A 24,953-nucleotide genomic window follows, 5' to 3' on the forward strand; every position below is an offset into this window, starting at 1 on the left:
CATTTGAATTAAACTGTTCGGTGATTTAACAAAAGAAACATGTCTTTCTGTGTACACAATACAATGTAGATTTTTCACTGGTCACTTCTGAAGTTATCATTGATATCAAATTTTGTGAACATCAGCTGCTGTGATGTCATCAAGTTAGCTAATTAGTTCTCATTTCTAAGAATTCTCAAAATTTGCAAGCTTTACTTACTCCATTTTAACATAACACGGTTTGGTGGAAAAATCTACCAGTTTTAATGACACTCCAGGGAGAGATGGTATTGCTGCCGACAGGTGACGACAGAAAGCATGTCAAACTTCTGTGGCATGCCCCTTTTACATTACCATTGCAAACATGTTTTTGTTTTGTGCGCTGCAGACCAAGTGTGACATTGTTAAGAAGTACTAAGAACCTCTATGCAGCAGGTCAGATGCTATTGCCGGCTAAAGACCTCTGTAAGAAAACATGGCTCTTTGCAGATGCCACCCCACTTTTTGCCCTCATTTGGGCTAATAATTGCTGGTGTTCGACTCTGACAGTGCACTGAAGCCTGCTAACCAGGCCCCTGTGCCAGTGCTTTCTCACTAAAACTGTTATGTATGAATTGGCATCCCCAAAAAATTCAGAGAACGTAAATATCCGGAAAACATTTTGAAGGAAGCGAGACTCAGAACACAAACTATCATTAAATCAGAACTACTAAAGGTACACTCTAAAGACACCAAGCAAAACAGACCAGTATTTGTATCCAAAGTTTCAACCAGATGTGAACAGATAAAAAAAATCATCCTCAAAAATTGGCAAATGATTGAAAATGAACCTGACTTTAAAGGAATCTTTACGAAACCTTTGTTTGCCTACCAAAGATCAAGAAACCTTAAAGATCTACTTGAATCTAAACCACGAGAACGGAACACTATGTACACTGGCACTATTTCATGTATGAATTGCGGTCACTGCAATAACATCATCCGAGGTAACACCATCAATCATCCCACTACCGGAAGAACCATCAAACTATTCACCAATGCCACCTGTGACTCTAAAAATGTGGTGTATTTGTTAAAATGCCCGTGTGGTTTTCCATACGTAGGGAAAACAGAGAGAAAAATAAAAACTCGTATGACCGAACACAAAAGAACGATAAGAAACAAGACTATGAAAGCCCCGGTAGCTGCACACTTTGTCACCAGCAGCCATAACATCAGCCAAATCAGATTCATGGTCTTGGAGAGTGTTCCTGTGAAACTAGGCTCTGACAACAGAAAAATACTGCTCCAACGTGAAATGTTTTGGATCAAGAAATTGAAGTCATGCAACCCGACGGGGTTAAATGGACGACTAGAATACAGTTGTTTTCTATAATCTGATTTGATTGAGCATCCAGACATTCATAGAACATTTCCTGAGATACCTCTTATTGGTCAATTCAATGTATCATTATCATATATATATATTTAGATCCATCTTGTTTTTTTACCCATTCCGTATCTTTTACACCATCTCATCCTCCAGAGATTCTCATTTCAACCCAACCTTTGCTCACACATTACACCCCGTACAATATGGCCGCCAACCTTATACCCTATCCACCTTTATCTGTGTTCTGAGGTTCATCACGTTTCATTTGTATTTAAATGTTTAACTTTTGTTTTTAACTTTCGTTTTATTCACCGTTTTACAAGCTTGTTGCACATCCATTCCTAACCACGCTTCAACACATCACGATACTGTGCAAGCACTTACACCCCTACAACATGGCCGCTAACCTCATACTCTATCCACCTTTACCCAAATTATGAAGCTCACCACGTTTGGCATTTGAATTTGGTTTTTAATTTTTGTTTCGTTCACTGCTCTATATGCCCGATGCATATTTAATTTGACCATGTTTTAACATATCACAACACTTTACAAGTATTTTCATGACCCGTAATCATACTTCCGTGTCTCGGTAGTGAACTTCGATAACTACGCGTTAAGCGCATGCGCAGCGTTTCCCAACTGAATGCAGCCGCGTAGAGCTACAGCGCGTACCACGATTCGACCAGCACCGGTAAGCGTAATGCGGTCCCGCATTAGGACTTCGGATAGCCGTTCACCTTTTACCTCACGTCACTTTGTGCCAATTTCACTTTGAAATACTTACCCTTTAACTCCATTGAGCACATTGCACTCGGAGCATTATGTATTAGATATAGATTTATTACCCCACTGTAACGCTCACAACACCTCAGCGAGCATGTTTTCACCTAGCACTTTACTACGGCACGCTGCACAATCTTCCCGTTATCTATTTACAAAGTTCCTAGTTAGAGCGTTCACGAGACTATACTTTGCCCAATTATTTTTCAAACACACAATCTTGCCACTTATGTTCTTTAACCTAATAACATTTCCTATCACCCACTAACATCTATGCATGTCTGCTTCCCTATCTTGTGGAGTAGTGTGGCTCACTGGTTAGAGGCGGCAGACCCAGAAGCAGAGGTCGGCCCGGGACCAGGGTTCAATTCCCGACATGGCAGGGTGTTGGGCCAAATGTCAGCGGGCTCGATAAATCTCGCCTTCGGTGCCACTCTAACCATGGGTCCCACTCAACAACTCTGGGCAATAGCTTGCTTAATCTCCACAAACGGCCCCATCAATGCCGGGGATGCTTGGCTTCACCTTTGGGGTGCCCAATAGGGACCATCTCACAGGGAAAGCCAGGATGGGTTCCCCAGCGTTATACAGCGCCAGGGAACCTACGGGTAGCAGTGCGCTTTACAAGCTCAAATACATTTACATTATCTTTGATATATGTCTTACTTCCATTTTTTTCATAGATTAAAATGTATTTCCCCTGATGAAGTGCGGTTCGCACAAAACGCATTGGGTGCTTGGAAGATACTTTTGATTATTGATTTGGATTGTTTATATAACATTCTGGAACCAATGGATTAATCATGAGACTTTAAATATAAAACTGTGATGTAACAGCGCAACTAAAGAGAAGCTTGCGACACATGAATAAACCAGAGTGAAAATTCATTTTTTCTTGGTTATACTTCTTGTACACTTTCATCTACCTTAATTCAAAACTCTGCAAAGATTGTTAGATCTCCCAAAGGAGTGCGGTTGGGTCTACTGTCAAGCTTGACAGCACACAACACTAACAGTGTGAACTGCTCCATTTCGACTTTGCCCTCACCATGTGTGGCAAAGTCAATGCACTGCTTTTAATATAAGTCAATCACTCCTAAGGAAGGCCTCTTGAACCTCTGAGGCAGGGTGCCTTATAATAAAAGTATGGGCATGCAAGTGCAAGCTTATATGTCCCTATTGTGGCCTTTACCATTAAAGTACACTATTAATGATAGGTGGTCCATTGGATAACATGGGTTAGCACCCAGGCGAACCCGTGGTAGCTAGATTTTTTATGGCACCACGTAAATATCAAACAATGTGCCTCCTCACCTCTGACACAAATATCATGTCTAGGGTGATGCAGCATGCACCCATGTGACTACCTTAGAGGTTGCGCAACTGGTTGCCCAGCTTCTCTGTGCCTTGGCTGGCAGCCCGCACTTGCTGCCGCCAAGCCAGTATTCCGACCTCCTACCAGGCAAAGTGAACACTCTCAGGAGTCAGGAACAGAGGCCTGAGCAGTAAGGAGGTCACATCTCCTCCCTCTCAGGATAGCTGGTTACTGGCAGATCAAGGTGGTGAGCTTCAAAGGTAAATGATATGCATCATGGGCTGCCTCCCACAGCAGGAAACAGCCCTCCCCCTGCCGCAGGCACATTAGCTCCTGGAAAGCTGGGAAATTAGGTATACAGGAGGTGTACACCCCCAAAGACTAGCCACACCTCTAAAGTGGGATGCCTGGTTTGTACAACTGAAGAAGACCTGCCATTTTAAAAGTAGTAGAAATAGTGGGTTCCGGCAAGGAAAGGTGACCTACACTCCTGGACGTGGTAGCGGTTAAGCCGCTGGGGCAGGTAGCCCATTGGCCACATGTACCTACACCCCTAAATCTAGGATTCAAGGGACACCCCTGACACCAGAACCTGTTCTGAGTCAACATCAAGGAGGACAAAGAGACAAGTAGCGACAACAGGACTTGCACAAACCAAAAGAGGGATACTCTGCACCTGTGGCAACACTCCTGGAACTGCATGGTTGAGACAGGTCCTAGGCTAAAGGTCCGTTCTCCCAGACAGAGGGACCCCTTTGAGAGCCAGAAGAAATCTCCGACTCCCTTGGACTAGTGGCACTTGTCCCCTGCAAAGTGCAGGTAAATCAACGGCCCAGAGCCAAAGAATTGCAGGTCATTGGGCATAATAAGGGATCGCCCAATAGTAGATGGTCCAGTGCATTGTGGGGAACGTAGTCCTGCCCTCAATTAAGTTTCAGGCAGCTACCATGTTCCCCCGAACGTTGAAGAAGCATCCTGCTGAGCTTACTGCTCCAATGCTTGTTGGTGGCCAGTCCGGCAACCTACCCCTGCACTTGACACTGGACCAAGACGGAACCCTGCAACATTTTCAACTGGCCACGGCTGTGGCCCTGTTTTTGAGCTTTTGTATCCGTTGTTCTCCCAGAACCGGCGGCTCCTGCTCAGCACCAAGGACAGCCAGAACAACTCTGGCTCTACGGGTCAGGTAAAATTAAACTGAATGTCGTGGCCTGGTCCAAGGACCCGTATTATCTTTACCCTGCCTGGGTTTCACGCAACTCGACCTGCAAGTGACCGATTGCCACTATCACTCTTTCCCATTGACCACAATGCAAAAGTTCTACGGTAGTGAATTGCTTTGTTTTATGTTTTCTGTTAAAATCCATAATTCCAGTTATATGAATGCTATGTTGTTTGTTTTTGGTGTCTAAATTAAGATAAAAATACATTTTATTTTTATAAATTGGTGTCAGACTTCTATTGAGTTGTGCCAATTACTTATCATCTATGTTGGTACTCTGAAATGCTTAACACGTGTCCCTCTAGTAAAGCCAGACTGCTCTTTGCCACTCCATTAGGACTGATCTAAGCATTTATTAATGAGAATCCAAACACCATCTTTTGGTTTTGTGATAGTACTGAATGGTGAAGTCTAACCAACACCATCACATTTTCTGCAGTCTGTCATTAGTCTGTGTCTGTGCTAACAGAGACTAATCACACAATAGAACATGCATTTCATTTTCCCATTTATTTTTTTATTTTACAGAGTTTTATATAGTGAGAACTTGACCCGAATCAGGTATCAGAGCACTTTACATAGCACCAGTTGCATTACATGAGGACATATTCATTTTTGTAAGGCACAGGGAGATTAAGTGATTTGCCCAAAATCAGAGGATATTCAGCTTCATTGCTGAGACTCAAACCCAGTCCCCAGATTCGAGGTCGACCGCCCTAGCCCAATTCCTCTCCCCATTGTGACTAACATGTAAACACGTTTTGGTGCTGAAATGAAAATCTAACTATCGGATTCAAAAGAGAAGTGTGTACATAATACATGTCAAACTTTCAGAACTGGTAAAAGAAAGAGTCCCAAAAAAATAATCGTGAAATTTAATTTCCCGAGGTGATGGATTTTTTTCAAGTGGGAAAAAACACGAAACGAAAAATACATTTTAGCCAAGAACATGAGTTTTGTATTTAAATTGAGAGGGTTGGCATATTTATTACAAACATGTCTGACTCTGGAGCTGCTATTATTACAGTCCCTAATCAATTAGAAGTATTTTACCTCTCATGGCACAGTGGCTACTCAATATGTAGTCTTACATGTCCGTGACGTGCCCTGATTTTGAATTTTAGAAAGCTTGTCATCCAGAACCCGCCCTAAGAAAGCTCACTTTCTCCTCGGTAAGCCATTGTATCGGACAAAAAGGTAAACAATCTGAAATTCATTATTTGTATGGCCACAAAACCTTTTCCATGGGTAATGGTGTCAAATAAAAAAAAATGAAATGTCACACAGCAAGATACTGCAAAAATAGAAATGCAATATAAAACAGAACTAAAACTTAATCACGGTATTTTTCATCTGCAGTGAACTAAAACCGCTGGATTGTTAAAATGTAAATTCTCTGAAGTCACATCTTAATGCGCCACGGGCAGCCTGGAATTTCTCCCCTAACTGTCTGTTTATATAGCCCCTCGCTTACGTCCTCCGTTCCAACGTTCCAGGCGCGCACATACGTCACATTTCTAGCGTTTCCGGAAAGGGTGGATTGTAGGAGGGTGAGTCGCTGAAGCCGTGGGCGGAACTTCCGCCTTTGTAAGCTCGTCCTGTGACCTCCAGCCTGGGTGATTGACAGCCGTCAGTGGCAGCAGCCTGAGAGATGTCGCTTGTAGCTGATGCCTTCGTGTCCCAGATAGCAGGTATTCTTAGCCCCAGTGGCTGCTCGCAAGCCAACGTCTGAAACAGCCCTCCAAGCATAGTTTCATTCAAGGAGCATGCGTTGATTCGGCACCTTCTGAGGAGCTTTTTACAGCCCTTACGTTGCACACGGGGATGACAAATCCCGGACACGCGTTGCCCTGCTTGGGGAGGGGCTTAACCTCCGTTATTGTTTTATAGTGACACTAGACGGTGTAACACGGTAGACGCGTTCTTACTGTTCATGAACAGACGCAATTACAGCTTTCGGTATTCTAGAAAGCCAAGGTGAACATCATATATAAAGCCCAAAGACAGAGGAATAGCATCTGCCCTTGAAAGCAATATATGAGTGCTACCTTCCCTGGCGTTATTGACTGAATAATGCACACCCATTGATTCATGAACCTTAAATCGCATACTTAGCTGTTATCCAAAAAAACGAACTGTTATGGTGTTTGTATTGGTTACTTCTCTTGGGCAACCCTATTGTAGGCTGAGTTGGACAAGTGGAGTTATTAGAATCGAAATGATCATGTGATTACTGATATACACGAGTCATATAGTCATTACAGTTCAGTCTTGTTGAATTTACATGCGTAATATTCACAAAGTACTACCTTGTTACTACAGTTATCTGTATAAATATACATACAAATGATGCCATTTTAGTCCAAGATCTCTGCCTGAGCCTACGAGGCAGTACAAGTGTTTCGGTCTCACTTGCGGCATGCATCCATGTGTTCCACTCATGTTTCCCTTCCCAATAGCATAAAAGTTGTTACATTAGCTCAGGTTCTCAATTTGTAAGCTCCAATGCTCAATGCAACCAGTGGTTTATGGTTTACAGAGTTTAGTGATATGGTGTGGACAGAGGAGGCGCACTAGAGCCACATTTCGGAGAGGAAGGGGGGGGGTAATTTTTCCATCAATAGTCAGGTCAGAGACGAGATGCAGGGGCTCTTATAAGGGGTGAAAAAACAAAGCCTTGTTAACAAGTAAATAGTCTTTTAAAGAGCTGTGTAGTACTCAGGGTGCAGCTGCAATAAGACTGACGCCAGACCAGCCAGCCCACAGCAGCTCAAAAACTGTCTGTGTGTGTGCCCGGGAGGCTGTCTCAGCCCGGGCTCACCCACACGACAGGGTGGTAATTGGGGGGCTAAAGCCCTTTGAAACCTATGGGTGTTGCTCGCCTGGGTGTGGGGGTGTTAGCTCGTATGTAGGAAGTATGCTGCATTCCATGGACGGAAACAGAGGGTTTTCAGCTTATTTTGGCCGCACTAATAAAGTGTTCCAAAAATAAGCAAAATCATAACGTTGCACAAGATCTGTCCTTCTCTTCTGTTTTTTTGTAAAACACACAACTCTCTACTTTAGTGTATGGAGTTGCGCACATTGTAAATGTACTTCCATCGGTGTAGTGGTGGTCTACACTAAAAAAGTAAGCCCATGCCCTAAGTGTATAATACACAAATATACACAATTTCACATGCATGTCTGTACGCGGAGTAGCAAAATTAATATGAATCCCCTTCTTAGAGAAGATTTTGGATCATCATCTGACCGCTAGGGTGTGATTAGATGCCTTGGAACCAGGGTACAAGTCCTAAAATATGAAGTGGGGGGACTAACCAAGTGAGGCAGTATGCAAGTAAAATCATGACGCGTGCCATCACAGCGCTTGATGCCACGACGTGCGACATTGCACGTGACATCACAGGAAGTGACATCACGAGAAGTGACATCAGATATTAAGACCTCACACATGTGTTTATTAGGTATATCATGAGTAAATTTAAGCGCATTATGAGACTTAACAAATACGATTTTGCGTCGGGTTGTGCCAAAAAAGTAGTGCAGACCCGATGGTAAATCTGGTCCTCAACGAATACATTTTTTAAAAACCCTGCCACAAAGAAATTGGCCCAAGGAGAAGCATGGCAGTAGATCTGCTCTTAATTGCTTGCAAAGTCTACATTTTAAAATATTTGATTGGGTTAAGGCGTCTGCTGTAAAGGTGCCTAGTAAATCTCGGGTGAAAAATAGTAATAGCAAGATGTCTCTGGAGTTTAACGCATTTGTTGGAAAGATCTGTCTTTTGTGAAGTCCCAGATTTGAATGAAAGTAGTAAAAAGTTGTGTCTCCTGCAAAGCTCATCACGTAACACACAAATGACAGATTATTTTATGTAGATTGTAAAGTGGGTTACGGCTTTTAATACAGAGATCCTTTTGTTACCTGCAGTTCATAAATTGTAATCCTTGTAATATATCACAGTGAGCTATGAAGGACATGTGACTCCTACTCCATGTAACCCTGTCTCACGCAATGTCATCTTGTACATTTATTTACTCTGACACCCTGCATTGGGATGAGAAGCGCTATAAAAGGAATAAAATCGTGCTATTGAAATTATTTGTGTAAATACTGGAACAGACCAACACATCTGACATTATTACAGTGCATGCATCTCTTATATACAGGGACTGAACAAAGGCAAAATCTTCCTCTCTTAAGTACCTGTGAAGATAACAAGCTGTGCGCCTTTGTATCCCCACTCTGGCATTTACAATTAAGTATGAGGGTCTAGGCTGCCTCCAGTCAGTATATTCAAACAAAAGGAAGCCTGATGGCCACTTAACTTTGGCCCTGCTGGAGGTGAAAACAAAAAAAGGGCCCCTCCCCTCACTCCACCCCCTGTCTGCACTTTGCTGATGGAAATGGAAAGCAGACAACGTGCAGGTGCTGCTGAACGTGGCCCGGTGTCTGAAAATTACACCGGGAGGAGTTCCGCATATTTCCGTGGGGCCCAGCTTCTTAGCAGGGGGGATGGCGTCCACCCTGAGAAAAGAGTGGGTGGACGCTGTGTACCCCGGACCTGTGCCCTGCTTGGAACACAGTTTACGCTAGACTTGTAATTGGCTGCTGCTCTCATTCAGTGCAATATTGTATTGCTCGCTTCAGAGTTAAAATGCAAATCTGTGTGAGTCAACCATGGGGAAAAATATTCTCTCCTAGTTTCGTGTATTAATTCGGTCCTTGACAAATAAGGAGTCAGCAGTGTAACTTCCAAGATAAGATTTATTTATAAGAAAAGCATGAAGGAAAGTACAAATCCTTATGTAAGTGGAGTTGAAAAGTTTCCAACACTCCCAATTTTTTAGAGAATGTAGAGATTGTAATTTTATTTACAAAATAAGGGGCCATATGTACATAGGTTTGTGTTTGCAATTATCCAATAACGATTTTTTGCGATTCGCTATTAGGTAATCGCAAACAGCTTTTTAAAACTGTTTACGATTCCCAGTGAGTCGAAAATAGACCTGCCTCATTAATATTCATGAGGTAGGTCGAAATTTGCGACCCATTGGGAATCGATAAATTCACAGAGACGGTGAACTGCTGGGATCAGCACATCACCATATATGTGATTTCTTTTAAACAAAGCAATATTTTTTGGTTTTTTAAATGCAGCCTATTTTCCTTAAAGGAAAATGGGATGCGTAACAAAAATGAAAAGTTTACTTTTCATTTTGTAAGAGTAGGCAGTGATCCTTAAGACCTTTGCCTGCGCTTAAAAAACGTTTTTACAACCATTCACAAAAGGGAAAGGGGTGCCTTTCCATTTGCCAGTGGGCTACCACCTTCTTGAAATACACAGTAAAATGCAAATGTTTTGCAACCACATTTTAGTCGCAAAACAGTCACTCATACCACTGTGAGTTGCTATTAGGAAGGGACGCTGTTAACACACCCCTTCCTAATACTGAGTCGCTAACCCATTTTAAGATTCCGCAATAGATTATCGAATCGCGAAACATGGTCTTCTACATCCAGAAAGGCTTTTTTTGCAGTTGCAAACGATCCGATTCTGCAAATCGAGCCGTTTGCTAGCTCAATGAAGGTACATACAACTGGCCATATATTTTTTTTGAAGAATAAATAAAAGTAGTTGCATGTCTTTAAGGGATATTATCAAACATATATTACAACTAGAAGAACATCTGTGTGAGTAATTAGTGGGCACCAGGAGTATGACAGGCATAGGTATTCAGAACGCCTGGGGATATTTGTCTGTGAATCCTCACAAAGTTGGAAATCTACACAGAATGCTAGAGAATACCTGTGATAGTAGATTTTTCTTTTTTTTTTTCTTTTTAGCTGAGCTTTTTGATTCTTGCTGTTAGTGCAATCATGGTGTAAGCAATTTACCTGTTTATATTGTAGAGTTAAAAAAACCACCGGTGTGCCCCGATGTTCTAGTTGATACTTTATGTGACTGTGGCACATTTCATACTTATAAAGTAAATGTAACTACTAAACATTGAAATAAATATTTTCGGTACAGTAACATGCTGTCTTACAATTGTAAAGGGGCCTAAAAATATAAATCTTAAGGCTTAATATTAATACATTCTAAGATCCAAATGTAACATGCAGAAATGGACAAACATATTTAAAGTGATCCAAGTAAAATGCAGATCAACGTTGGAAAAGGAGAAGAAAGGTTAGTGGATGCCTGTCCCTCTGAGCGCAAGAATTACCCAGTAGTGTAGCAAGGCATTTGTCATACCTTGATTTATTACTATGGGACAGTTGGTGATTTGGTTGTTGCAAGTTTTAATGTTGGTCAGGAAATCATTGGATGCAATACTATATACTTGATCCAAGGGGTAGTCCTGCAGAGTCAATTGATCCAGATTTAAAAAAAATCTATTTCCATTCACAAAGGCATTGTGGCTTTTTGGGCCTCTATTTTAACTCTTTTGTTTAAACAAATAATTTAATTCTAATGTATTCATGGAAAAGAATATTGTTCTAAGGATTTCTTGTAGTATTTTTCAGGTACGGTTTCTATATAGTTGTAGCACATTCAGTAGATTCTTATCCTGTTTGGAAAACCCCAGTTAAGACCCCACTGATTTAACAAGCGGTACTGCATAAACCTAAAGAGCATGTCATTCTGCCTTAATCTTGGGAACATGTTCGCACATGGAGTGTACAAATTCGCAATATAGGGCCCATCATGACTGCAGAGCATGCCTGGCCATTTGTACCTATGCCATTGTTTTGTGCATAGCAGACAGCCCCAATCAATATCGAAGCTGGATTTTAGGATGTGTATTCCGTTCCTTTATCCAATCCATTAAGTGGATCTTCAGAACCTTATTTGACCTCCTTGTGCGCTGATTCAGAATGGTCAGACCCTGATAGTTTTGAACATCTCTTCTTGCCGCCTTGTTTACTGGTACTGATACAGACCGCTTCTAGACAAGCAGAATTACACTAACATTGAACAAGGCAGAGAACAGAGGAGGAAGCCAGAGAAGAGATGGAGAACAGACAAGTCCCCAGTCTTTAAAAAGATGTATTTGGGATCTGGTTTCAGATGTATGGTATTTTGGATCCAGAGCTAGAGATGTTTTACCACCATCTGTCTGTGTGAAACATTTGGTTTATTTTATGATTAATTGCAGGGAATATTACAATCCAGTGTTTCTCAGAAGACAAATAGCCCCTCAAGCTCATCCACTTTGTTAATAGGATTATCCAGGGATCTCAATTAATAAGCGGAAATCCTGAATCTTCTACAACATCAATGGCAAGTGACAAATTTGAAGAAGACTTTACTATTGGTAATCGGTAATTGCCTGTGGAGATCCTAGGTCATGTTTTTTTTTTGGTAAATCCCGATTTTTCTAGATTCTGTATTTTTTATTTTTATTGTATACACATTGGTTAATTTCGTATTGTTGCTAGCCTGACAAAGCTTGCATACATCTTTCTTTCTTTTCATGTAGAGCCCCCAGTCAAACCAGAAGGTGTTATGTGTTCCGTTGATGGTTTTGCAGTCACCTTTGATATTGTGTAAGATATTGTTAAATGAGGACATTAATTTATTATACATCTTCACTGTCTCCCCAAAAGTCCGTATGTTGTTAGAAATTGCCATCATCCACTCTTTTTGACAATTTCTCTTGACCACCCTTAGCACAAATGATTTTTCTTCAAGTGCCTGTCAAAGGAGGCAGGTTCTGCCAACAAGCTCACTTGAATGTTCTCTTTGGGGCCTTCAATGCCTTTTTAATTGTGAGAGCCAGCGCATTGAGCTGAATTGCTTTCACTATGAAATTTCCAAAGATTTATCAGGTGTGTAGACTTTACAGCATAGCTTCAGGGTATGAGGAATGTGTTTAGACTCTGGGCTTTACAATCTGTTTGCAGCCACATCAAGTATGAGCCCCAGTAGCCACCCAAGTAAAAGCATGAGCTATGATAGCTAGCCCCCTCAAAGAAGAGAACCCCCTGTTGCTAGTCTGTTCTCACACATCAAACCTTGCTCTCGTTAGAAGAATCAGGAGGAAAAATATTTCTGCTGACTTGATTGCATTAAGACATTGTTTGCGTAGTGCTTTGCATGGCGACTATCTGTACAGTAGAGTGAAGAACCAGGGCTGAATAGACAATTTTCCAGGAAACATGTCAGGGCAAGATATAATTTCATCTTCACAAATTCTTGGATGCACCTTGAGCTTTGAAGTGCTTTTGATTCCATTGGGGAATTAAAGTTGCATTGCCTTCCTCCACCTTACTACGGAATGCTAGGATGGATCAGAAAAAGGGTTCAACTAGAGGAGCAGGTAGTTTCTTTGTTGCAACCAACTCGAGAATTGTTCTGTTAAAGGTAAATCGGAAAGGTGTGTTTTTAGGTTGTTCTGTATTACTTATTTGGTGAGCTAGCAGTAACTTGTAGATACACTCGTTGTTTTATAGGCTAGCCTAATTCTGTGTTAGCATTTTGCCCAAATATTATCATACAGAAGGTATTGAGCATAAAGGCAAAGTCAAAGGAACTTATTGAGCTCACAAATCACCAAAAAGGTCTCCTGGCGCTTGCAAAGACTCTGTATGAGCTGACGATCTGATATGACTGCGTTATTGATGATCAAATAACCAGGTTTTTAACTCCCTGCGAAAGAGCTTGTGATCAGAAATGGAGAGGGAGCTTGTATAAGAGAGTGGGTGCGAGAAAAGAGAAGTATCGACCACCATTCCTAGCTGTGGGGATTCGTTGCAGGGTAAGGAGATATTTAGTACTGGATCCTAGTGGTCTGCTGGGATGATACCAACTTAGTTTCTTAGCTAAATAACTTGGTCCGGTTCCATGCAAGCTCTTGTGAGCGAGACATAGAATTTTGAAACAACCTCTCTTTTTTTTACGGGGAGCCAGTGAAGATTCTTCAGGCTGGGTGCTGATGGGGCTCTTGATGGAAGATTTAAAATAAGTCTAGCAGCGGAATTGTGCAAGATCTAAAGTTTTGAGTGGAGCTCTTCATTTACGGAAGCTAATAAGGCAATACCATAGTCCATATGGCTTACAATGAGCCCCTGCACATGCGGTTTTCTGAATTCGATAGGAATAATTTCTGCAAAATCCCATAACAGATGCCTATTACATAGTTTACATGATTTTTCATTGACAGCTGATTGTCAATCATTATTCTAAGGTTGTGCACTACTTGTTTACAAGATGGACAGGGGCCTAGACTTTGGGGCCACCAGTCACTGGACCAGTACTCATCGGCTTTTCCAAACAGAATGATCTCCGTCGTGCTTCTATTTAGCTATAAGTGATTGTTGCACATCCAGTTGTTGATATGGATCATGCAATTTTTAAAAGAGTGCATTGCAAGCTTAGTTAACAGCTGAGTGTCATCAGCATATGACACTACCTCAAAGCCATAGGACCTGATTACCCTGGCCAGTGGTGTTACATAGAGGTTGAAAAGCATAGTACTCCAGACGGAACCCAGTGGAACTCCTATGCTTACAGACCGACTGCATGAGGCCAGGGTACCTATTTGTACTATGGTGGTTCGGTTCATTAGATAATTCCTGAACCAGTCGAGGGCCCTTCCCCAGACTCCCACCTCCCCGAGCCGCTGTTCTAAAATGCTATGGGAGATGGTGTCAAAACTGGCAGACAGGTCCAAAAGGACTAGCATGGCTGATTACCCGTTATCCAAGGCCAGCCTGATATTGTCAACTACCTCTACCACTGATGTTTCTTTACTATGTGCCGCCCCGATTGTGATGGATCGAGGAGTCCATGACTTTCCAGATGGATGGTAAGCTGTTTATTAACCAACGACTCAAGTCGCCTTCCAAAATAAGACGTGGTTTTTCTCCATTGGCGCTCGGCAGTCCTACTGTACATTTGATCAATTTTTAATGCTGATGTAAACCAGGGCGATGCTCTAGCCTTGATCTTAACCCTCGACAGAGGCGCCACTTTATTCAGGGTCGATGTAATTGTATCTTCAAAGGCTGTTGCTACCTGATCTATGTTCTCAGTGTGGGAAAAAGACTGGTGGTTAAAATAAGCTCAGAATGTTGCTTGGGCGACTTTATGCCATGGCCTTATCCAGGTGAATTCACTGTTGAACAATTATTCGGAGTGCCCATAGGTATAACATGTTTTTATAAATTGTCAAACCAGAGTAGAGGTAGGGATTGCTCAACTCTGAATTTGGTTGTGTTGGTAAAAACAGATCCAGAGTATGGCATAACGTCCCACCTCTTGATCTCAGTCCACCCTCCAGAAAAGCCCAGCAGCAACACTCTTGGCACACATAAAGATAGCTAATGGTGTAATTTCCTTGAGTTGAAGGAATTAGAAAACCCATATACAGATTACAGCCTTATCACGCTCATCACATGCTACATTCTTCAGAGAATCGGTGGGCATGGCTTACTCACTAATCTAGTAGTAACTGTGCACAGTATAGGCAAGTGTAACTGATGGAGAAATGACACATCAGCATGAAGTATTATTAATTGGTGCCACTAGTGACAAAATCCCAGTGCCCATTGTGAAATTACCACGCCTCCACCCTCCACCTTTCAGGCCAGGTTCTTTATTTTTTCTTTTTATCTTGCTGTAGAAGAAAAGGGCCCTCTTTACACTTCTGCTAGTTAATTCACTACTGCCATTAAGAACAGCTGGGTAAAAATCAAGCCGGCTTCATTTCGTAAAGACAGTAATTGGAAGGATACTAGAGCTATATTGGCTTGGATATATGACATTCTTAGTAGCACCAATTTTGTTGACCTCTCCAAATGATGCATCAGTGGCGCTTATTAAGGATATCAAATGTATTGCATCCCTGTAATGTTTTTCAAACTACTATGCTGTTGAGCTTCACTGCTGATCTGTTTGAGTGCTGAAATACAAGTAGGACCTCAAATGTTAATTCCTTTAGATATGTGTATGAATGGAAAGCACTTCTATTGAAATGAAACGAAATCAGTGGTCTTAAAGGGCAAGTTGCCACACTTTGATTGGTCTGTTGGTGGGGAAGATTTACAAAATCATACTTGCATCTTTAAAATAACCATTACCTGGGATGGGAAGTGCCAAGTAATTAGTCCGAAGTATTAACTTCGACGAAGTTAGTCTATAGAGTCATATGTGCATGTCCTCAAGTTTCCCTACAGCTTTGAATCTTGAGCCAAGAGTGATATAATGTAAAGTAGATAGATTGGATTATAGTCCTCCTCAGTAATTTGTTTTCTTTGAGACCGTGTGTACCCCAGGCACTTATAAAGTTAGAAGTAGGTAGAACCAACATGCTAATATTAGTACAAAAGACAATTCTCTTGCCTGTAAGTTATCCAACATATAGATTTATCTTTTGGTCTGGTTTTATTGAGGCTTTACATTTCTCTTCACAGACATAATTGTTAGTGTTACTTGACACAAACGTTTTCCATTGATTTAAACGTATTAGGAAGAGTCCGACCCATGTTTTAATAATTGCAAGGGCATACACTGGATTAACGAAGACTATCTGGACCTGTCACCTTTGTGGTTCTTCTGTGGAATCCCTGGAAGTTATTTATTTCATCATTTGTAGCTTTCATAATTTTACTGCATTTGACTAATCAGATCCTTTGTAAAAAAAAAATGACATTGTAAACATGCATCAGTGAAACACAAAGGACAGTGGGAAGGAGAAAAGGGGTGATGGCAACAACATGCACAAAGTTTAGGCAAAACCTCTTAGAAAGACTCATCACAGACGTCTTGGGCATCGAAATGCAATTGGCTAGTAAGCTGCTTTCGGAATCAGAAAGGTAAGAAAAATTCTTATAGCAAAACTCGAAACAAATGTTCGAAAGAAGTGAACTTGCAGCAGAGTTAAAACAGGTATGTGAAATGTCTGTTGCCTGATGTCCAGGACATATTGGGGTCAAGTACAGCCAGTGTTTAGGTTTACTTTGTCTACGGGACATGTAAACCTGACCCAAACCCTGAAGCATAATTCATTGGCTGCCAATTCCCAGTGTGTTGGAAAGCTTAATGTGTACTTTTAAGGCAAGATATGTATCCACATACACATGCAGAAGAGGTTAAAAAATGTTTATATGGTTCAGTAACGCAAAGCCTTCATCATAACGGTAGGCAGATTTTGGATAGAGAGTTCTAAGATCTGCTTGCATTAAAGGAAGTCATCGAAAAACAGTGCACCCAAAGTTGTATTATCTTGCATTGGTGCAGTTTTACAACTTGCAGGAATTCTCAAACGTTTACAGAAGTAAGGTTGGAGAGGGTGTGTTTTTTCCTCACGCTGGAAAACCTTTTACTTCTGTCCATGTCTCAGCCTATGCAAGTGTGGGAATTGTTCTGAGTGGAGTTAGTGAATGCCCTTAAATATGTAGGTTTGTATGTGTGTACTTACTCGTAGAGCATTCCAGCACTGGAACTACCACTTCCCACATTCTGAGCGAGTAGATTTGGTCATATGAACGTTTTTATGTGAGTAAATTATTGTATAAGTGTAACTCGACCTTTTGCATATGTGAGCTATGCGTGCATATGTAAATAGCTTTGAGAATAGGGCCCTTACCATTTTGGCTTTGATAAGACTTTGCATAGTTCATCTGATTGCAAAATGTAAAGCAGCCATTGGTCTAGGACACGTTATATACTTTCAGTTTTGGTAAGCAAGGGAATTGAGGCATGGTGAGATTAAGTAATGTGCCCAAGAATTACACAATGTGCTTCAGTATAGAATGTCTGATTGTGAGTGGTCTTGTTGATCTGTAATTGGCCACATATGTAATGGACCGCACATCTGGGTTTATTTAAAGTAACATTTTGTGAAATCAAGCGAATGCTTAAAAGTAAATCTGCCAAAGCAGTTCACCAGACACTTGTTCAGAAACTAAAGTAGAAGCAGTGGTACACTTAGAACAATGGAACATCCAGAAGTCTCCTGTATAAGAACTTTAGTGTAAGAAAAACGATGGTATATTGAGTTCTGTTGTGATCTAAAATGACCCTTATGAGAGGCCATTCATAAAGAATGCCAGTAAATATTCAAATAGCTGTTAAGCTTTTGGCATAATCAGAAATGGGGTTTAATCAAAGCCTTGCTAGAACCCAAACATAACATAAGCACTCACATAATCAGACGGGTCCCATCATGGCATCAAGTGGGACAGGTGGATTTTTATAAGGCAAAAAGATTTAAGAGGTATTCTGGCCTTTGTACAAGTAGACATTTTATAAAAGTTCATCCCCCTCAGAATAGCTATTTGAAAGTCCAATGTTGTCTTTAAGTCGTCATTAGGATTTTTCCAAATCAGAAATGTAATCATATTTGAGCTGGCTTGTCCCCTCTAAGTATTGTATTTATGTTGTGCATCACACCCCTGACAAGGCACCAGAGCGCATTGGCAATCATTTAGCATGTTACATGATGTGGGAGCGCTTAGTTGGAAAACTGTTGAAATGCCGCGTGGGTAGTGTTTTTGTGTCGTGTATGACTGACCAGAGTGGTGCTGTTATTCGGACTTAGATGGGACTACACTAGAGGAAAAAGAAGCGAGGGATAGAATGTATGTTCTTTGCGTTAATTATAGTTGGTAAGAAGCTCTCCATGAAATGGCATAAGACTGTAGCTACAACAGTTCGTAGTGAAAAACTCTAGCTCGCATCTCATCCATCACCCACACTATGCCGATTTGAACACTACACACGAGAATTAGAAAGCATCCTTGCTTTAAGTATGTGTTACTGTTAAAGACCATACAGGTGTTAACTTCACTATTCTTCCTGCTATATGCAGAATTGTGCTTACAGAATTGCTAGGGAAATATATCCTGACACCAACACTTCCCCTCGTACAGATTCTTTGATGGAACAAATACTCAAAATTTAACGAACCTCCAAGCATTGTCTTACAACTCAGACCCTATTTAATTGTTGGTTGTTAATTATCTTTTTATTTCTCAAATTTTTGTTCCTTTTTAGGTCTTGGCCTGACGTAAGCAGCACATGCGCTTCTCTCGTCATACGAGACTTTTTGGAATCAATACGATTCCAAAAGCCTCGTCCCACATCCGCCTTAAGTTTTGATTCGTGCATGTCGTTTTGCGTCACAAATGATGCCAAAGGCAGTGCAATGATTGCACTGAAGGCATGTCAATCGCTGATTATTGCCACCCTGTCTCCTTTTATCCACGCCCTCCGGGATTGGATTACTTACTAGTGGCGTGACACAGTATGTTTAATATTTGCTTGCCACACTTTAAATTTTTTTTTTTTAACTGGGCATGCGTTTCAGTGTGGAATGCATTGTATGCTTGTTTACTTTAGAGTGGAGCGCGGCGCCCGCTTTAGGGACACCGCGCTCCGTTTATTTATTTATTTTACACCACTGCCCCTGCGCCAGTGCTTTTTCTACCCAGGAAGGGATTTGCCCATACAGCTCGCCGCTCTTTTTCCGTAGGGCAGCTTAAAAAAGGAATACAGTTCAGCGTCCCTTTCTGGTTCGACTTTTCTAAGCTGAGTTTTGTACAAACCGTGCCCTGTTCCCACCGCGGTTAATGTCGCCCGTGGTCTTATTATGCCTCATAATTTGCCAATCATATAGTCAAGCTGCTGGAGAGGGGGCAAAATGGCCGTGCCTCACTACCGGAAGACAAAAGAAAGCAAAATCCATTTAGGTCCCAAAATTTTGCGCTCTTCATTCGAACATGAAACGCAGCCTCGAGTACCCCACGGCGCAAGATGGCTGCTTTGTGTCGCATTCTTAGGCCCGACCGGCCACTCTTCAGGGCTTAACTGGCAGTCTTGCCACCCTTGGCTGCAACCCCGGATAGGAAGACATTGCTAAACCGCTTCATTACACCCTTCAATCTCTTGGCGCCATGATCGCGCAGACACTGTGTTGGATATTTAAGCAGGGCATACATTTAGTCTTGTGTTTCGCATGGAGAATATATGACTTTGATATTTAGTATTTTTTTACAGCCCCAGATGACGAAATACCATCTGTGCATGTGCGCAAAGCTCACTTGACAGCAAGGCATAGTGTAAGAAATGTATCCATATAATCCTATCCTATTATTTCATGCTTTTTACTTTCAAGCGAGACGTCTGTAATTCATGTCTGGGGAATGGCAAAGCGCCAGGAAAGCACTCAGTGGAGGGTAGGATCATCTGTCCTTTTGAGGGGTAACCTCCTCAAATTCGCTTGTGGACTATGGTGATTTGCTGAAAGTTGTTCCGTTTTCTACCTCATCAGTCAGTCAGATTTTAGGTAACCTCTAATTAATCATGTGTATTAGTCTTGTGTCCATTTAACATAACATAATCTAAAGTAACATAACATTTACGCCCCCTTTAAATCAGTTTGTTGTCATTCCTGCCCTCGACTCCTCCCCCACGTTTGTGGGAAGTAAACGCTGGTGCCCCCTCACGCCACTGCAAGCATGTCCACCTCCCAACAGGCATCTTTAGCGTGAAGATACTTGGTGCGTGCTGCAGGGGGGAAGTCCGGAGTGTGGTTTCCAGCACCTAGATACAGGGTGCATGCTCCAGGGCGAAGATCTGGGGTGTAGGTTCCAGAGCACGGGTTGCAACACCTTGTTCTCTTCCAGGGGATCCTCATCAATAGTCATAAGCACTGAATATTCCCGCCCATGTGCGGGGAGAATATATGGCCTCTCTGAAAGAGATAGGTCTCCTAAGAGGCAAAAAAAACGACTGGCGTGATCAACGTTGAGAGAACTCCCAACTTGTTCACCTTCGGCGTCCGGATCGGCGTCGAAGCTACCAGCGGCGACAAAGACGACTTCGAAGACGGCGTCGAAGACGAGTCACCTTCCATCGACGATGAAGACTTCACCTTCGAGATCCAAGGTACCTCCGGCGACGTCAATCAGGCGACGTTCAGCTTCGAGGGAGAGGTCTCCGTTGACGCATAGGAGCTCAACGTCGAGACAGCCGTGGTCGATGCAGCATCACGAGCCTTCGACGGCGAAGCTTCCTCCGTTGACGCCTAGTCATGAGCGTCCGACGTCGAGGCTTACTCCCGCGGCATCTCATCACCGGCGCTCGATGTCGAGGCAGTCTCCGTTGACGGTGCACCACCGACGCACGTCGTCAAAGCATCCTCTGTCGGCGTCAAAGCATCGACACTCGACGTCGAGTCATAAGTCATCGGCTTATCAACACCAAAGCCGGACGTCGAGGCAAGTCTCTTCATCTGAATCCCAGAGGCGTTTGACGTCGAGCCATAGATCTCCGCAAGTCTTACTGCTAGCGGAAAGAGGGGTCCAGCAGATCAGACATCACGGAGCCGCTCAAGATCCCGCTCTAGAGGCCTTTCCAGAGAGAATACGCCTCCAGTGAGCATTTCATCATCTTCTTCAGGCTCTCACTCCTCTCACCGGAACGGGTCCCCAGATGTGGTGATATATTCCTCCGACAGTGAGAGGTCCAGACACTCTCCTGCTCGTTCGACACATGAACAGATCACCCCTCCAACAAGTTCGCCTGTGAGGAGAGATACTCGGAAGTCGCCCTCCATCAGATTATCACCAAGATGGTACAGGCCTCTCCATCATTGGGCGTCTGACAAAGAAACAGCGGCCAGGCTGGCAGCAGATCGAGACAGTATGTAGAGAAACAAGGACCCCTGATAAGAATCAACTTCCTGGGTCAGGTTAAGTAATATGTGTGAATAAAACACCCAGGCAAATTCCCAATACCTACTAGCACATGAAAGGTGGCGAACACCACACAAATAATAATCGACTACTGTTTTTATTATTTGTGTGGTGTTCCCCACCTTTCATTTGCTAGTAGGTATTGGGAATTTGCCTAGGTGTTTTATTCACACATATAGCAGATCGAGACAGGCCAGTGTCCAGGCCCAGAGAACGATCACGCACCCCGGTGCGCTCCGGCAGATGGAGGTCCAGGTCTAGGATCAGAAGAAGGGAACACAGATCTCACTGCCTCCAATGTAACGTGGGAAAAACAGAGGTCATGCTCTTTGGCAAGGCGAATCTCCTCTGGGCCCCAGACTGGTGGCCAATAGATCTTGGCCCAGTACCCACATCCAAACCTCATGTAAAGAATCTAGGGGTGAAGTTGGACCAAAAGCTAACCTTGAAGGAACACACCAATTACATCGCAGGGCTGTGCTTCCACACCATTGGCCTTCTTAGACGTGTCTTTCCATACCTCCCTGCCACCTATAGGAAGACACTTGTACAGGCCTTGGTTACCAGTCGTCTGGACTACTGCAACGGCCTGCTGACATTAGCAAACGCAGATGCAGTAGGTCGTTTGCAGGTAGTCCAGAACACAGCAGCAAGATTGGTCATGAGTGCACCGGCCAGGACTCCCTCTAATCCCTTGTTGAAAGAACTACATTGGCTCCCCATACGGCAGCGGATCAACTTTAAGATATGCTGTACGGTCCACAAATGCCTATATGGAGCAAGTCCTAAATACCTTTCACAATCCCTTGAGCTGTACCAGCCTAGCAGGTCTCTCCGCTCAAGCAATCAAGCCCTTCTAAAAACCCCTGCCACTAAGAAATCCAAACAAGGAGACCGTGTTTTCTCCTCGGTTGGACCTGCCTTATGGAACAAGCTCCCCACTGATGTAAGAATGACCACTAACCACGTGTCCTTCAGAAAGACATTAAAGACCCTTCTTTATCAAGAAGCATTTCTGTCCTTTTAACCTCTCATGTCACACTATCTGATGATTCTATAGCTGGCAAAGCGCGGAGATACCCTTACGGGATTGATTCCAGCGCTATATAAGAAATAAAAATAAAAAGAAATAAAATAAATCTCCCACTTCTTCCTCTTCCCCTACTCGATCTCATAGGGATTATTCTCCGACCTTAACTGACAGTCCGCCATTCAGAATATCTCCCGTGGATGACATTTTTACCTTCCAGGACATCTTGGGCAGAGGGGCTCTTAAGCTAGGAGTCCCCATGACAACACAACAGACCAAAACCTCAGTTATTTTTGAGACTTTGCACCACAGGTCTGCGCCCAAACCCCTGCTACTCTTGCTTCCGGGGATTATTGAACCGGTCATGGAGGTGTTCCTCACTCCAGCGACAATAAGGGATGCTCCAGCGCGGATTCTCAAGAAATACCGCTCGCCAGAGGAGGATCCACTCTTCCTCAGAACTGATCTGCCACCAGACTCGGTAATCATTGCAGGGGCGAGAAAATCCCATGCTGTAGCTTCCTTCTCCTACGGTACCTCCTGATAAGGAGAGCAAGTTGCAGGATTCATGGGGAAGAAGAGTCTGCAACACCTCAGCCTCCCTCCTAAAAGTATCCAATGCTGAAGCGCTTCTGGGTCGTTATGATGGGTCCCTTTGGGATTCTCTGCAGCGGTTCATCGAGAAACTTCTGCAGGAGGATCGGAAAGACTTTGAGGAGATTCTTTTGGAGGGCAGCGAAGTCTCCAACCAAATCATCAGCGCTGGATCGGACGGTGCGACCCTCTCAGCGCATGGCTATGCTCACGGAGTGTGTGCAAGAAGGTCTTCCTGGCTGCGTCTTTCTGCATTGAAACCTGAAGCTCAATCCTGTATCTTGAACTTGCCGTTTTCAGGAACATCATTGTTTGGGGCAAGTACGGATGAAGCGATGCAGCGGATGAAAGCAGAATTGGACACTCTTAAAGCCGTGGGGCTTGAAAAGAAAAAAGAGTTTTGACGAAGGTTTCACCCCTACTATAAAGGTTCTTCCAAGTAGAGGGTTCAAACCCCTCAGTGGCAGAAGGGTCAGGGCAGCAGAAATCTCAATATAGAGGCAGGTGTAATTCCAGAAGCGGTGGAAATCAGCGCCAGGGCAACAATCAAAAGAAAGCCCAATCTAAACAATGAGTCCTTCCTTCCCCCAGCGCCGTTAACCACTCCAGAGGGGGAAGCATTGCGCATCCTATGGAAGAGTGGCATACCATTACAAAAGATTGCTGGCTGTTATCTACACTTCAGAATGGATACTGTCTTTGTTTCCAACACCTGCATCCACCCTTCCCTCCAATGCCAGCATCAAGTCATAAGCTGGACCTTCTAAAAAAGGAAGTGGCGATCCTTCTCGACAAGTCAGCCATCGAGAGGGTGCCAATCCCTCAAAGGGGGAAAGGAGTATATTCTCGATAGTTTCTAGTCAGAAAATAGGGCCAGAAGGCAGAATACAGACCCATTCTGGACTTAAGAACACTCAATCTGTATATATAAAATGAAAGGTTTTGCATGTTGGTGCTTCATCAAATATATCCACATTTCAGGAGAGGAGATTGGATGTGTTCGCTGAAACTACAAGTTGCATATTTTCATGTGCCGATCGCTCACAATCACAGAAGATTCCTTCGGTTCCGGGTGGGGACCTCTCACTATCAGTTCAAAGTCCTACCGTTCGGGTTGAAATCAGCCCCCCGAGTGTTCACGAAGTGTTTCCCAGTGTCTTCGTGTACCCATACCTGGACGACTGGCAGTTGAAAGGTCCTTCCCCAGGCAGTGTAAGAAATCGATTCCTGAGTTGCATCAACCTCTGCCACCGGTTGGGTCTGCATGTGAACTTCAAAAAGTCAGTCTCACAGCCTACGCAGAAGATACACTTCCTAGGAGCTCTGCTAGACTCCGAGGTAGGAAAAGTGTTTCCTTCAAAGGAGAGACAGTGTTCCATAACTCGGAAGTGTCAAGTGGTGCTTCGCGGTTAAGACCTAAGGGTGCGAAGGATTGCCTCCCTGATAGGGTCGATGGCATCCTACATTTTCCTGGTCCCGAATGCCAGACTTTGAATGCGTCCTCTTCAGCAGTATCTGGAGGACAAGTGGGACCAGCAATCAGCATGCTGGGATGACAAAATCACACTGTCCTGTTCCTTGGTGGACAAAGAAGAAAAATATGCAGGTCGGAATTCCGTTCCATCAGCCTCCTCCTGCCCAGACCTTAATCACGGATGCATCTTTGCAAGGATGGGGAGCACACATGGGTCCTCTCCAAATGCAAGGTCTGTGGTCCCCCAAAGAGCGTACTTACCACATCAACATGCTGGAGTTGAGGGCAGTCCACTTAGCCCTCAAAGCGTTCCTTCCCTCGATTCAGAACTTGTCAATGTTAGTATAGACGGACAACACCACCACAATGTACTACCTGAACAAGCAGAAGGGACACGCTCAAGGACTCTTTCGCTGGAGGCCCAAAACATTTGGCATTGTCTCCTGGCTCGCAATCGGTCAATCAGAGCAGTCC

At 43.2% G+C, this 24,953-nt stretch overlaps 1 protein-coding gene across 1 annotated transcript in view; it reads left to right on the forward strand.

Annotated features, from left to right (window-relative positions):
• The first annotated feature begins 6,210 nt into the window (after positions 1-6,210).
• Positions 6,211-24,953, forward strand: part of MTX2 (metaxin 2) — a 418,975-nt gene continuing 400,232 nt past the window's right edge. The window contains exon 1 of the mRNA XM_086956187.1: positions 6,211-6,362. Coding sequence (XP_086812313.1) covers positions 6,323-6,362 — 40 coding nt within the window. The 5' untranslated portion in view covers positions 6,211-6,322. The remainder of the gene's footprint in view (positions 6,363-24,953) is intronic.

The sequence above is a fragment of the Lissotriton vulgaris genome, chromosome 2_1 (assembly GCF_964263255.1).
Source record: "Lissotriton vulgaris chromosome 2_1, aLisVul1.2, whole genome shotgun sequence".
NCBI classification, from domain to species: domain Eukaryota; kingdom Metazoa; phylum Chordata; class Amphibia; order Caudata; family Salamandridae; genus Lissotriton; species Lissotriton vulgaris.